The sequence below is a fragment of the Prunus persica genome, chromosome G8 (assembly GCF_000346465.2).
Source record: "Prunus persica cultivar Lovell chromosome G8, Prunus_persica_NCBIv2, whole genome shotgun sequence".
In the NCBI taxonomy this organism is placed as follows: Eukaryota; Viridiplantae; Streptophyta; class Magnoliopsida; order Rosales; family Rosaceae; genus Prunus; species Prunus persica.
This window is the reverse complement of record NC_034016.1, coordinates 16,136,468-16,151,972: the sequence shown is the minus strand read 5'-3', so window position 1 is coordinate 16,151,972 and position 15,505 is coordinate 16,136,468. Positions and strand designations below refer to the sequence as shown.

The following is a 15,505-nucleotide window of genomic DNA, read 5'->3' as shown; positions in this document are numbered from 1 at the left end:
GAAAGGTCTTGAGCGTTGTTGAGCTGTGTTGACTAGGTTGAGATTTTTAGAGTGTTTATTATTATTATAGAAAACTTTTAGATATTATTTTAATAATGAAAATTATGAAATTTATGTTTATGTGAATGATCGTTAGTTTAGAAATGATATTATTTTCCTGATTATTTACGTTGCAGACTACTATAGACTGGTATCATTAAAATGTGAATACCTCTAGTATCAGTTTAGATAAGTGAGGGTATGTCAGTTTGAAGTGATATATGCGCTACCCTAAGTACCACCCTGTAATTGTTAGGTCCCACGTGACGTAGGTTATCCGGCGTGGGGACAGGCTCCATACGTGGCGTTGGTAGTACCGGCGTATGGGGAGATTATGTGATAATATGTTGAGGTCGCACGTGGCGTAGGTTATCCGGCGTGTTGACAGACCCCATACGTGGCGTTGGTAGTACCGGCGTATGGGGAGATATTGTGATATGATATTGAGATCTTGCATGGAGTAGGATTTTCTGGCGTTGAGACAGACCCTATATGTGGCGTTGAAATTTCCAGCATATGGGGAGATTATATGATTGTTAGGTATCACGTGGCGTAGGTTATCCAGCGTGCGGACAGGCCCCATACATGGCGTTGGTAGTACCAGCGTATGAGGAGATTATGTGATAATATGTTGAGGTCGCATGTGGCGTAGGTTATCTGGCGTGTTGACAGACCCCATATGTGGCGTTGGTAGTACCGGCGTATGGGGAGATATTGTGATATGATGTTGAGGTCTCGCATGGCGTAGGACTTTTCGGCGTTGAGACAGACCCCATATATGGAGTTAGAATTTCTGGCATATAGGGAGATTATATGATTGTTAGGTCCCACGTGGCGTAGGTTATCCGGCGTGCGGACAGACCCTATTCGTGACGTTGGTAGTACTGGCATATGGGGAGATTATGTGATAATATGTGAGGTTGCACGTGGCATAGGTTATCTAGCGTGTTGACAGACCCCATACGTGGCGTTGGTAATACCGGCGTATGGGGAGATATTGTGATATTATGTTGAGGTTGCACGTGGCGTAGGTTATCCGGCTTGTTGATAGACCTCATATGTGGCGTTGGAATTTCCGGCGTATGAGGAGATTTTGTGAATGACAGAGAAATGAATAAATGTATTGTATGTGTTTGGAATCGGGTTTTAGTAGGAAGAACTACGTGTGGCTTGATCCCTCAGTGAGGGTACGTAGGCAGCCTAAGGTTATTAGGTGCAGCTGCTGACATAGATGTGATTATATTAGGAAGTTAAAACCTCATATGTTGAAATTGGAAAAGTTTGATGATGTATGTTGTATTTAGTATTCATAATTCATAGTTGAGTTTATTATGTGCCTTGCTGAAAGCAATATTTGGCTCAAGAGCTTTGTGGGTAGTTTGGTTTCATTTTGATTTTTGTGAGGGCTAAAGGCCGAGTTTGTGAATTGCATGAAATTATCTTGTGCATGTTGCCAGTTGGGAATATAAATTGTGTTTTATGCAGATTGAAATTTTGGGAAATGTCCAATTTATAGGGGAGATTCTGTCGAAATTTCAGCAGAAAGTCTCGCGCCCTTATTCCTTTTTGGGAAAAAAGATATAATTTTAGAACTGAGCCCGACATCGGGGTGATGTCGTGAATTTCCATAGGATCCGTTTCGGATTTCGGGAATTCGGGGCGTGTCCTGTCACCGTATCTATAATAGATTTTGGGAAAATATGATTTCCGCCGATCTACCTGGGCATAAGAGCGAACAAATAAATGAAAACAACAATTTTGTCAAAGAACAATTGGGTGGTTTGCAGCAATCTCCATCAAATACGATATAGAATCAAATTTAAAGAACATGAGCGGCATTAGGGAGTGGATTTTTGGAGTAGGATTTGATTGAGAACATAGACTAAAATAGGCGATGGGGGAACTTCAATCTAACCATAGCTTAGAAGAAATCACCACAATGGACTGTTTATTCAAAATGCCCCAGTGGACTTATTTACTAACCTAAAAGAAAAAGACAAGAAGAGAGAAAAAGGAGGAGGGACAGTGAGACTTCTTCCTCCTCCTCCTCCTCTATGAAATTTTCTTTTAGGACTCATAAAGGGAGAGAAGCTACTAAAATTTGGGAGGATTGCATTTTCATTTCTGTTTCGCTGCAATTGTACGTACACATGAGTTATCTTGGCACAACTCTTACTTCCCTTTTAGGCTGGTAGCTTCTAGAAAACAATATAAAAATAGATGAGGATGGTGGTACTTTTTTTTATGGGGTGGGGTGGCAAATTTATGAGCCATATATTATATATCTTTGGGCTGAATTAGCTAGAGCATGGAACATGTGATATGACATTCAACTGTAATTAACATGACTGCCCATGCTTGTAGTGGTCTTAGTGTATATGGAGCATATCACTAAAGTTAAGATTTTGGAGGAACAAATTTTTGGTTTACTACTAGTAATATTGATATTGTCTTTAATTTAACTATATGTTTAGCAGGTGTGAGGTTTTATACAAAAGGCCTTGATGTTATTAAAAGTGGAGTTATTTATTATATAGAACTTTCTATTTTGTTAAGTATCTGATGTGGGACTGTATATGTTCTTCAATAACTTATCCATTGTTAGTGCTCAAATTTTCAATAACTTATTCATTGTTAGTGCTCAAATCTCACACGTAAAAGTTGAATATTGGCTACAGAAGATATTGGTTTCTTATTTGAGGCTTCAAAGTACAATGGTGCAATGAATTTTTATTAATCCAATTTTCATAAAATTGCATATTCTAAGGCGTGTTTGAAACTACTTTTGTATGAAGTATTTATGATCTGACGTGCTTTTTTTTAGAAGTGTTTCTATTAGAAGAATGTAAGAAGTTTTATTAAAAATGAAGAATGTGTTATAAAACTAGAGGGAGAAAATGTAGAGAGAAGTGATATGCTAAAGACAAAGTTTCACCATGTTTATTCTTCACTAAATCTTTGGTAGAACCACCTATTTATAGGCTTACAAGATAGGAGATTGAATACCATCATTTACAATATACCTATAGGTTACAAGCATTAATTACAAATACTTAGTGCATAGGTTACATAAAATCCAACGGTGGAATATTAAGAGGTATGGTGGTCATCCACCAACTCATGCATTTACAACACTCCCCCTTGGATGTCCACCATACAATGACATTGTTTCCTCATTAAAAACCTTGCTTGGAAAACCCAGTGGGACAAAACCAAAGCGAAGGGAAAAAGAGTGAAACTTTCTTCTGAATCATTGATATGGTGATGGATGAGCTTATATTGCCTCGTTAAAACCTTGCTAGGAAAAACCCAGTGGGACAAAAACCTAGTCGAAGGGAAAAAGAGTACAACGCGCATCTGCCTTGAATGTAGTAGAATTGGGATGCTCCCCCTGATTGAGATCTTCCCCTGATTAATATCTCTCCTTCTCTGATTTGAGCAATACAAGCAACATTGTCTTCATACATGATCATCTATCACACTATTCAACCTGCTTTTCACTTTTCAAATGATTGAAATCTTTAGGAGTATCAACAACTAATTTAGTAGTTAGAATATGTTACAACAATATCAAATTTGAATTCAAAATACTCAAACTCTTAGTGTTAACTCTTAATTAAGAATATTGTGGTACTTTATATCCTTCAAGAGGTTGCTTCATCCGATGTATCTCAAATATTTCATGAGCTTTGAGGATTTCCATGTACCATATAGTCTTAATAAATATGCATTTAACACATACTATAAGTTTTGCGTTAAAGTAACAACCGCACTTATAGAAATGTGGATGCATTTACGATGAGATTGGAGACTAAAACCACATGTCTCTCCTAGGAAACCTTATGTCATATTAGTGATCTTATTTCACTTCACAAACACCAATTCATAACCTTCATACTTAACATTTGTAATTTGGTGTTTGAGTTATAGGTTCAATATCCAACCCTTCTTATTTAGTGATAAATGGAATTGCCTATTTCCATTTTTGTCCAATCACTTAACTTGTTGACATTCATGAAACGTGATTTAATATAATCATAGCCCTTGATGATTGTAGTAGCTACTAATAAACCAAATGTATCATCAATTTGTGATCCCACAATTCTTATGTGCATGCACATGCATAATTTATAATCATCTCATTGCTTTGGGGTACCAATGCCTCTTCAGGGGCTTATGTTGTCACTTATGGGACAAACATTTCTTTTACAATGAATTATTTAGAATATGTGGATCATAACCTCCTATAGAGCGTTATTTTTTATAGGGCTTGAATTTTTCAAATAATCTCCATTTCTGAGGAGTTAAGTCTTTAGAACCTATATTCCTGACATGCTTCAGGCATGCATTATATATATAGTCACCATGTTAATGGATTGTGATATGAGAATATCAATCCATGCTAGCATATGTACAACTTATATATGCATTATCTTGATGAGACAAAAGCGGATTGATTCAATACTATTTCACGACGTTCTTTAGGAATTGTCATTTCTCCCCATAACGGCGGGAAAATTGTCTCAAAATGTAGGAAAATAAACTCACAGTCGTTATCAAATATGTGACCATTTTAGTAGGCACATTCAGTAAAACTGGTGAAGTGATGCATAATTAGATGTTGTATAGGCTCACAAATATCCCCTTGAATTATTTCAGGAAAGATGGCTCAAAGTCAATTTTTGACTGAGATGATCTTATGACAGCTTTTATTTGTGAGCGTTCTTTGTAATGATATTGTTGGACAAGACAATAATTCGAGTCTTTAAACGTTGTCCTTACAAATTTATAAAAATCTTATGCATCATTGTGGGACATGGATTGCCAAGATAGTCATGTCACAACATAAAAGTTATTCGGTCAATGAACTTCTAGTTCATGACATCATAATCTTCAACTATAATAGTTGTGTAATATTGGGGCCTCAAGAACTTTTGGTTCATAACATCATAAACTTCCTACCCACAAAAGAAAGTAGGAAGTTTTTCCAATAGACGCCTCTGGCTATCAATATTGGGGCGGTAATACAAAACATTACCATTGTAAAACGAAATTAATTAATAACCTAACATAAATAAAATAAAATATAATAAAATAAGTAAAGTGGTATAAACAAGGAATAAAATAAATCAATTAAAGATTATGAAATTCCAAGATAATCCAATATTAATGTGGATTCAATATGTAGATAAAACTACAAGTTTAAGAATTGGATTTCCAACCAATTCAGGTTCATATAGGCACAAATAAGTAATGAACTTCAAGTTCATATATAGTATTAAGATGCATGAAAAACTATGAACTTCAGGTTCATATCAATATATATTCGAAACTTCAGGTACGAATATGTAGATCTAAATAAATTGAATTAATAGTTGTGCTTTGAACTTCATACTCAAATCGATGTATATGCATTCGAAACTTCTGGTTCAAGTTCTTGACATATGTAGGCCTCATGGAATTCTGATTTTGATTAATACAAAATCGAGGAGTTTTATGTCCTTATGTGCTCTTTAAATTCGCGAAACTTCACGCCCTCAATTATTTGGAATCAAAGAACTTCAAGTTCTGATTCAATCAAAAGGACTCTATATTCTAATCTAGTTATATGATGAGGATCACGGAACTTCGGGCCCCTGATCTTTTGTATAATTCAAACTCATCATAATAATTAAGATCATACTTAAAATTAAATAAACAAACAAATAAAAACAAAAACATGGCATTATATTCATGTGTAATAAGAATTTTTTTCTTAAACAAGCATGATGAAGTCTGATGGTGAGTACAAAGAAACTCTATACCATGTGATGACTCTAGCTCATATAAGAAGAAAGAAAATTCAGAGAAAGAAAACATACCAAGTGCAATGTCGTGCTGATAACGTGTTATAAAACTAGAGGGAGAAAATGTAGAGAGAAGTGATATGCTAAAGACAAAGTTTCACCATGTTTATTCTTTCTTAAATCTTTGGTAGAACCACCTATTTATAGGCTTACAAGATAGGAGATTGAATACCATCATTTACAATATACCTATAGGTTACAAGCATTAATTACAAATACTTAGTGCATAGGTTACATAAAATCCAACGGTGGAATATTAAGAGGTATGGTGGTCATCCACCAACTCATGCATTTACAACAGAATGATGTAATTATTGAATATAGAGCACATTAATTTTATAATCATATAAAACCTTAAAACAGAGATCAGGCTTCACTTGCATGCTAGACCAGCTTTATCAACCTTTAAGAACTGACCAGTCGATATTAAATTGAGCTAATCAGAAGGTTTTTCTTTCTTTCTTTCTGGTTTTTGCTTGTATTAATTTGTATATTAAATTTTTTGAGTATTTTGCAGTAAGAGTTGGAACACTACGGTTACGTAGTACATCTTTTATATATATATTATATGGATGAATGAAAGAGTTTATTTTTTTCCTTTTAAAAAATAATATCAATAAATATCAATTTATATTATAACACGTCTACAAGATGTTATTTGACATCTTTGTGTTGGAGTGGATAGTTTAGCAAGTACTTGATAAAACAAAAGTTGATAAATAAAAAATAAAAAATTTCATTTGAGAAGCTTCCTTTGAAGAGCTGAACCAAAAATCAATTTCAGACCAAAAAAACCAAAAAGTCAACAGTGTAAAGATATTCAATTCAGGGCCCAATTCAATTATAGTCTGATCAGATCAGATAGCCTAATTGGCTGGCACCGAAAGATACACCAACATGGCAACACTTATTGCTCTGGTTGTTCTTCTTACACTGATATGTACATTGCATGCATATTATACAGCATTGGTTTGCTTGAAGACAAGTGTGATTTGATAGGGTCCATCAGGAAGCATCCTAGAAGCAGCTGAAACTTGTGTTCTTTTGAGCAAAACTCCAAATCACTTACTCTATAACTTTGTCACACACTAGGCTGGCTTTCAGAAGCTCAGTATAGCTTTTTTTTTTTCACTACTATTTCAACTTCAGAGAAAAGGTGAAGAGAACCCACCAAGCCAGATTCTGTGTAATGCTAGTGCTGTGTGTTTGTGGTGGTGATATATATCATCAGAAAGGGATGGCTGTTTTGGTTATGATTTATGAGGGGCTGAGTCTCTGTGCTTCAACGATTTGGGATCTCCAAGAGATGCGTTTCGCCGCCATTTTCGACGATGTAAGCTTTGTTGCAATCACCATTATCATGGCTGCAGTCTCGTGCTTCATAGCTGTAAGGAGGGCTTGAGAGTTGCTGTCTCTGTTTTTTTTAATGTTATTTAGCTTAACATTGCACATGCATGTGTACTAAATATGTAGTTTGTACGTATATGCATCAACCATCATTATTGACGTCTAATTATGCTTTGAATTAATAGCTCGGATCCTTTCATGTACATAATTATAGTTCCTACCTATGTGTCATGGACAAGAATCCCACATCGAATAGACAAGGGGTTCGATCACAGGTTATATCGGTGGATAGGCCGCATTTCCTAACAAGTTGCTAACTAGCACACAATAGATACGACCTTGATGAGATATGAATCCCACGATGGGTTCAGATAATCGAATCCGTTCTTGTTGTGTGCAAGTAGGCAACCCTTTTTTTTTTTTTTTTCATGTGTGGTTAATGAGAATATCCAAATGGAGCAATTAATGAAAATAGACAAAGAACATGTTGCGCAAGGCATGGGCAACCTTGTTACTTTCTCTTGGCCTATAAGGTTCAAATGACATATTGGGTCTAGGAGAAAGTGTGCGATTTTCTCCTTTTGAGTGAAGAAGAAAGTTATTAAAATATGATTAGGGTTGAAGCTGCCTAAGCCTCCTCATTATCAGTACAGTCAGTGGTTGAAGCTGCCTAAGCCTCTTCATATTAATGATTATATGCACATCTTATTGCTAGGTCTATGGTCTTCCGTTGTGTTGCTTTATGAGTCCTTATTTTCCTCTGGGCTGCATTGTCCCAAAGAGTTCGAGGCTGCTTGTTCTATTTATGTTTTTGATATTCGACAGCGCGAATGCGCAGGCCCTTCCCGAAGCTTGTCCTCCCCAAATCCATTTAGGTGTCCTTGTTCCAAATGCAAGACCACAAGTTGGATTTGGTTTGGTGTCATTCTTTCTTCAAATCTCTGTCCAGTAGCAGAGTTGTATGTGGAGGTTCAAATTCATACTCCATGGCAGTTTCGGTAGCACGAATAGCAGCAATTCTGATCAGTTCCCCTGCTTCGGCGCCTTATTTCTGTCTCACTGGCTACACAGCAATTGCAAAGTGTTTGTAATTGGATCAGAAAAAGGAGAGGAAGAAGATCTTGAACTTTTGGAACAAGAGGGATGGTAATGGAGAAAAGTAAGTAACTGAAAGAGTTTATAGTATAATCCTTATTTTGCAAATGTCCTAATGGATGGGACATGCACTAATATGAGAATTTTTAACTCTTAAACAAAATAAAACAAAATTACAAAAAAAACTTACTTGATAACTGATGTTTCAGGTATCAACATTAACCTGGACAATTGTCTGTGGTTCATCTTGTGTGACCCTAAGGTTTAGAGTAGCTGAGGAATTGGTGATGTGGTTTTGTACAGTTATCTCATAATCTCCATGAAACACAGAAATATTTGTAAATCCTTCATCATCTGTTGTGGTTTCCTGAGTCCCAAACTTCCACTCATCAAGCAGTTTATCCACAACATCTCCTGCTGGAGTATTTTTGAAGCTTTTATCTGCAAGTGTGGTAACATTAAAACCAGCTGCCTATGGACCTACAAACATGATGATCCCTTCAACTGCAGGATGAGAAAAAACCTCCCTTAGTATCTCTTCCAAGTACTGGGCTTGCACACAGATCAAACAAGTGTATTAGCATAAACTTTGGCACTTGAAACTGTCGAAAACTAAATTTTCTGTTTCTGATTTTCTATTAGAATACCTGGTTTGGGCCTTTTTGCACATCCACTTCTGTGAGCCATATTGGAAATCCTGTTGCACCTAACATGTCCAAAGTAGATCTCATGTAAGCAAGGTTTGGCTGGCCATATTAGCATTTCCCGGATATGATAGGATCTCTTGAAGTTTCTTCGTGTAGTTGGCTGCACTTGCTTCCTTGTCTAAAGCATACTCGATTGTCTTGTACTCATTCAGGAACATAAATGTGCCAGGGATCGAGCTGTTGAGCTGTGGAGTAGAATGCTGCACAAGCATTCTCACCAAGGTTGTCCTCAAAGAATCTGAAATGAAGATTCTCATTCACTACATCCCAAGCAATGAGTTGTCCTCTGTATCTGAAATGAAGAAACTGTATCTAGAAACCACTGAATCGATTCTCTTTACTGCTGCTTTTCGTTGTTCCTTGCGGGGAAAGGGATTAGGCGCCCACTTGCGATTTGGAGCCCACGTGTCAAAAAGGGTATAGCCATTCGGCTATACTTGTTTCGGAAAAAATAAAAAACCGGGTATAGCCGCCCGGCTATACTATTTATATAAAAGGGACACGTGTCAAAATCAGTATGGCCGTCCGGATATACTATTTTTTTTTAAAAAGGAGAGGACCCTAGCAATTAGGCGCCCACGTGTCAAAATCCGTAGAGCCGGCCGGCTATACTATTTTTTTTTTATAAAAAAACCGAGTATAGCCGAACGGCGATACTATTTATATTAAAAACAGAACGGCCTTGAAATAAGTATAGCCGGGCGGCTATACTATTTAAAAAATTAAAAACCGAGTATAGCCGTCCGGCTATACTATTTATTAAAAAAAACAGGAGGGCAAATAAGTATACCCGGGCGGCTATACTTATTTTTAAAAACCGAGTATAGCCGCGCGGCTTAACTATTTATATAAAATAAGAACCCGCGTTTTTATTAAAAAAATTGCCAAATTTTGACCATTATTTTCACAAATGTCAGTTTTTATTAAAAATTTCAGATATATAACAGAAAATCCACTTAAAAAGACACAAATATCCTCGAAATTAAAATTCACATAAACCTAAAAGTAAAAAGAAATTTAATCTTTCACAGACGATCATCTCTTACCGGACTTTACAAGTTTTGTTTGATCATCTCAAAATGAATACATTTTTCTTGCATATTAATTGCTTATGTTTGATCAAGCAGGTTTTTGGCTGATTTGTGTGTATATAAAGGTATTGAGAGACCGAAGTACAGAAGAATGCGTGAAAGCAATAAGGTGCAAGCTTCTGTGAACATCTTGATGATCACTTCAGAACACAAACAACTTTTCCTTGCCACAAATAAAATAATTTCAAAGTTCTGGGAAGAAGGATGATAATGTCACGTGTGAAGCAAATGGAGACAGGAACAAAGGCAGAAATTAAGCACAACACGAAGGAGGAAGGAACAACTCTATGGTCTACAGAACAATCTATCTTCAAAGTGCAACAGAGGCTTCTGGTTGTATGTGGTATTTATAATGAACACTATAACTGTGTAATGTGGTAAATAAATTTCCGAACTTATGCTTCCCTATTTGATCTAAATTCTCCTCCTCGTGTGCCATTTAATTTCGATTCTCTTTTTGTCCCAAGTGATTGAACTGTGAGTATGGGGGATTTTTGTTAACAAGTTTATAGACATTCATCTCTCCTTCTAACTGAGTTTGAAGGTAATGAATTCATAACATATTCAGATTTAATAGTTTCAAGAAGTAAATGCATAGATCTGAACAAAAAGTAATGGCTGGAGGGCGGTTAAGTAGTAAATGCCGATGCCCTCGCCAAAATGAGGAATGGTTGTGGTGTGAGGCTTCAAATGATTGATGAGCAGCCTAGTAATTTTCTCTCTGTTTTATTAGATGACAAGGCTGGCAATGCTCAGCCTAAACTGAGAGAGTTATTTAATTTTTGTTTTCTGGCTTTACCCTCTGTAACCGGACTTTTTTTTTTGTTCTCCAGCTTGTTGCACCAGGATTTTGTCATAATAGTATAGAAATTTATTTATCTCATTATATATATGTAATTATACATTGTGATGTTTCACTTTCAGGTATCAATATGAACCTGAACAATTGCATGTGGTTCAGCTTGTGTAACACTAAGGCTTACAGTAGCTGAAGAATTGGTGATGTGGTTTTCTGCTGTGATCTCATAATCTCCATGAAAAAGGGAAAGTTCTATAAATCCTTGATCATCTGTTGTGATTTCTTGGGTCCCAGAGTTCCATTCATCTATCAGCTTGTCCACAACATCTCCTGATGGAGTATTTTTGAAGTCCTTATCTGCAAGTGTGGTAACATTAAAACCAGCTGCCAATGGGCCTACAAACATGATGATCCCTTTAACTGCAGGATGAGAATAGCCCTCTCTCAGCACCTCTTCCAAATACTGAGCCTGCAAAAAAAATAAATAAATAAATAAAATAAATAATAAAGCATAAAATTCTACACTTGAGAGTGTCCTAGAATCTGTTGTTTTCTGGTTTCTTTTATGGTGATCAGATTGCTTTACATATTGCAGATTTGTACCTGATTTGGGCCTTTTCCCACATCCACTTCTGTAAGCCATATTGGTAATCCTGTTGCACCTAACATGTCTAAAACAGATCTCATGTAAGCAAGATTTGGCTGACCAGAACCAAAGTGACCTTGCAACCCTATTCCGGCTGACAGATTAGCATTTCCGGGATATGATAAAATCTCTTCAAGTTTCTTCTTGTAGTTGGCTGCACTTGAATTCTTGTCTTCGCTATATTCAATGGTATTATACTCATTCATGAACATAACTGTGTCAGGATCAAGCTGCTGAGCTATTGAGTAGGATTCTGCAGAAGCATTCTCACCAAGGTTATCCTCAAAGAATCTGAAATGAACATTCTCATTCATTACATCCCAAGCAATTAGTTGTCCTCTGTATCTACAAACCACAGAATTGATTCTCTTTGCTGCTGCTGTTCGTAGTTCCTCGGGGGAAAGGGATTTAACCCAGTCAGGCTGGTACTTTGGATCGTCCCAGAAGACATTGTGGCCTCTAATAGAAATCCCATTCTGTTGGGCAAATTTTACCATGTTATCTGCAATGGTATAGTTTTCTAGGCCTTGTATTTTCTCAGTGCTGTACCACTTCATCTCGTTTGTGAAAGTGGTCCACTTAAATCTTGATGCAAACCAATTCTGGTAATCAGGGTTTGTGAGGATATAATGGTTCATACCACATCCAAATGGGAAGTGTGACTTGATTTGCTTGATGGATACTTTAGTGCCTTTCAGAGGAGTTTTACTTGCCTTAGTTACCTGTAACCTCACCTTACTCTTACGTACCTGCAGGGTTTAAATCGATTAGAAAATTTCATGAAATGGCACGATATGAACATGACATGCTAACACGGATTGCCAAGCCCTGTATGCAAGTATAGCACAGAAAAGTACTGAAATGTTAGGCTGCAGGAAAATAGAGCACATTTTAACTAGGAATCTATCAAATAGTTCTAGACTCCCTATCAGGATTCGATCCACAAATTTTGAAGTAATGAATGGTCTAGCATAATATCCACAAATTCTGCAATTCTAACATTAGCTTGCCTACTAGAAAAAAATCAGTGGTTTTTCTAAATTGATGTGATTCATTCTGCTTGGGCTTACCTCATTGATGCTCTTGTCCTGGTTGGATCTCCATTCCTCCTTGGTGAAAGGTTGTAATGAGACATTGTCCAACCATATTTCCACTGATGTGGTTTTGCTCTACAGATGCATAAAAAAGGCATATACAGTCAAGAAACTCATTTAATCTTGACTATATCAGTAAATTACACCCTTAAAGGATTTGCCAAAACAACAAGAGGATCCAAATTCAAACTCATATTTTACCTTACCTCAAAAAGAATCTCAACTGGGCTTGTGAAATTTGCTACTATGCCACCTCTTAGCAAGGTCCAGCACCCCTCCTCAGCTACAACATCACCACCACGTACACCATCACCGTTCGGAAACTTAAAGACAACAGCTACAATCTCCCTTCCTTGACTGACTTGAACAGAAGCTGAACATTTTCAAAATTTTGCTCTTTCAGAATCATGTAACAAACACACACATAAAACACATAATTTTGGCTGAGACAAGTACCACACTCTTACCAGAAAAGCTATAGATTTTCCCTTCCTCGACTTGAACCTTCTGCGATAAACTGTCTGATGGATGCTTTCTACTACGTGCCACAATGAACCTGTTTCCTTCCTTCGATATTCGTTCTTCTATTTTACCTTCTCCAAAAGCTTTCCAACCTTCAATGTTATAGTTAAATTCTGGATTTACTACAATCCCTCCTCCATATAGAGCTTCCAAGGGATCTCCCAAGCACTGCTTGATCAAAATTAAAGAAAAATGTACAATTGAAGTCAGCTTTTGGCTATATGCATTTTCAACAATGTTTCACAAACTTGTTAAAGCTGGCATTCACAATACACAAGTCATTAAAAACTCCATATCCAAATACGTTTCTTAATTTAATCATTAAGTGACAAACATATAGAAACAAAAGAAATATTCATTATTGAGAGCATAGGAGGTCATTCTTGCCTGCCTTGTTGTCGACGAAGCATTGGTGCCATGCCCTGTAACAGTTGAAAAGGTTATTAGCCAGAATGTAAATGACAGAAAACATTGGTGTAAAAGAAAATAATATGTTTTCACACCATGCTTTAGACAAACATGAGAGAGAGAGAGAGAGAGAGAGAGAGAGAGAGACCAAAATACAGAAAGATCCATGACAGCAATAAGGTGCAAGCTTCTGTTAACATCTTGATCACTTCCAAACACAAACCTTGCCTTGCCAGAAGTAAAACACAGAGATTAAGCAAATGGAAACTGGAACATAGATGATAATGTCATATGTGAAGCTAATGGAAACTGGAACAAACACAGAAATTAAGCACAATGCAAAGGAGGAAGGAACCACTCTACAGTCTACAGAGACTTGTGGTTGTGGCGCTGGCCCTGTTGGATGTGCTATTTATAATGTACAATAGAATTGAATAATGCGGTACGTTGCGTCCAAAGTTATGCTCCCAATACAAATTATCATGGTGTGCCAAGTGACTTACCTCCCCCTTCTATGATAATGATAATTCAAAATTAACATTCTCATAATTAGTTAATAAGAAATAATTGGTGGCGATTTTCACGATTTTCAAACTCAAATTTTGTTCGTTTGCACTGTTTCTTTTTATTTTTGTGCTTTGGTAATTGAGTAAAAAAGAGAGAGAGGAAAATAGAGCATAAATTTTTTGTCATTACCTTCTAGTTCATTGTAAGTATTTATTCCCGTTTGATAAACATTTCAATTTTAGTTTTTAGTTTTCATTTTTTGTGCTAGAGTTTAGAAGCAAATGAAGTGAGAATGCGAGTTAGGATGAGATTGAAAGAGAGGATGAGAGAGGAGGATGGAAGGGAGGACTAATAAAAGTGAAAACAAAAACTTGAAAGTGAAAACAATTTAAATAGATTTCAGTTTTTAGTTTTTGTTTTCACTTTTGATACTCCTCCCTCCCATCCTCCCCTCTCATGTTCACTCTCAATCCCATCTTCACTCTTATTCTTACTTTCATTCTTTCTCTTTTTCCTCTATTCTCTAGCACAAAAATTGAAAACTAAAAACTAAAATTGAAGGGCCATTTGATGATCAAATCAATTTTAGTTTTTAGTTTTCATTTATTTATTTTACTAGAGTATAGAGGGAAATGAGAGTGATAATGAGAGGGGAGGATGGGAGGGGGTAGTAACAAAAGTGAAAACAATTTCAAATAGATTTCAATTTTTACTTTTGTAACTCCTCCCTCCCATCCTCCCCTCTCATCTTCCTTGTCAATCTCATGTACACTTTCATTCTTACTTACATTCTCCATCTTTTTCCTCTATACTATAAAACAAAAAATTAAAAATAAATATAAAAATTAAAATGATTATCAAACGGGCCCCTTGATTTCAGTTTTCAAGTTAAAAAAAGAAGACAAGATGTTCTATGTTCCTTTTTTCTTTTTGGCGTTTTCTTTAAAAAATTTGTTTTTGTGCCTTTGGAATGTTGATGAACATAGTTTATATTCGACATTGGACCCAAATAAAGACAATAGCCCAGCAAACAATGTTGGATCACTGTTTAATTTGCAGATTTTCATGGTGACCCGTGATGTGTTTTCACTAGAGAGTTTAAAGTGCTATGAACCTGTGAGTTTCAAGAATAGAAAATTAACAAGAAAATCAACAAGGGAACAAACTTTGATATGCTTAAAGTACATTGATTTGGAGCTAGTGGTGGCTGCACTAGAATGGAGATATATATATCCAAATTTTGATATGTCTTATTGAAGGACGCCATGTCCATTTCTTCAATGTTTGTTTGTTTGTTTCTTCTTCTTCTTCTCTCTCTCTCCCTCTCTCTTTCTCTCTCTCTCTCTCTCTCATCTAACAAAAAGTTATAGCTCCTACTATACCTAATTTCCCACTATACCAAAT

At 36.2% G+C, this 15,505-nt stretch overlaps 1 protein-coding gene across 1 annotated transcript; it reads right to left on the bottom strand.

Annotated features, from left to right (window-relative positions):
* LOC18766455 (anti-sigma-I factor RsgI6) lies at positions 10,974-13,974 on the bottom strand. Its single transcript, XM_020569575.1, has 7 exons — positions 13,743-13,974; positions 13,574-13,608; positions 13,132-13,354; positions 12,871-13,037; positions 12,641-12,739; positions 11,528-12,319; positions 10,974-11,393 (listed from the first exon to the last, which is right to left on the bottom strand). Exons 1-7 carry the CDS (start codon positions 13,792-13,794, stop codon positions 11,046-11,048), a joined length of 1,716 nt encoding a protein of 571 aa, XP_020425164.1. The 5' UTR covers positions 13,795-13,974; the 3' UTR covers positions 10,974-11,045.

Excerpts from the sequence above, each read along its gene's own strand:
- LOC18766455 (XM_020569575.1), bottom strand. The coding sequence starts at position 13,794 with ATGTTAACAGAAGCTTGCACCTTATTGCTGTCATGGATCTTTCTGTAT. Across the intron at positions 13,038-13,131 it reads GAAAATCTATAGCTTTTCTG|CTTCTGTTCAAGTCAGTCAA; the intron begins GTAAGAGTGTGG and ends GAAAATGTTCAG. Across the intron at positions 12,740-12,870 it reads CAGTTGAGATTCTTTTTGAG|AGCAAAACCACATCAGTGGA; the intron begins GTAAGGTAAAAT and ends ATGCATCTGTAG.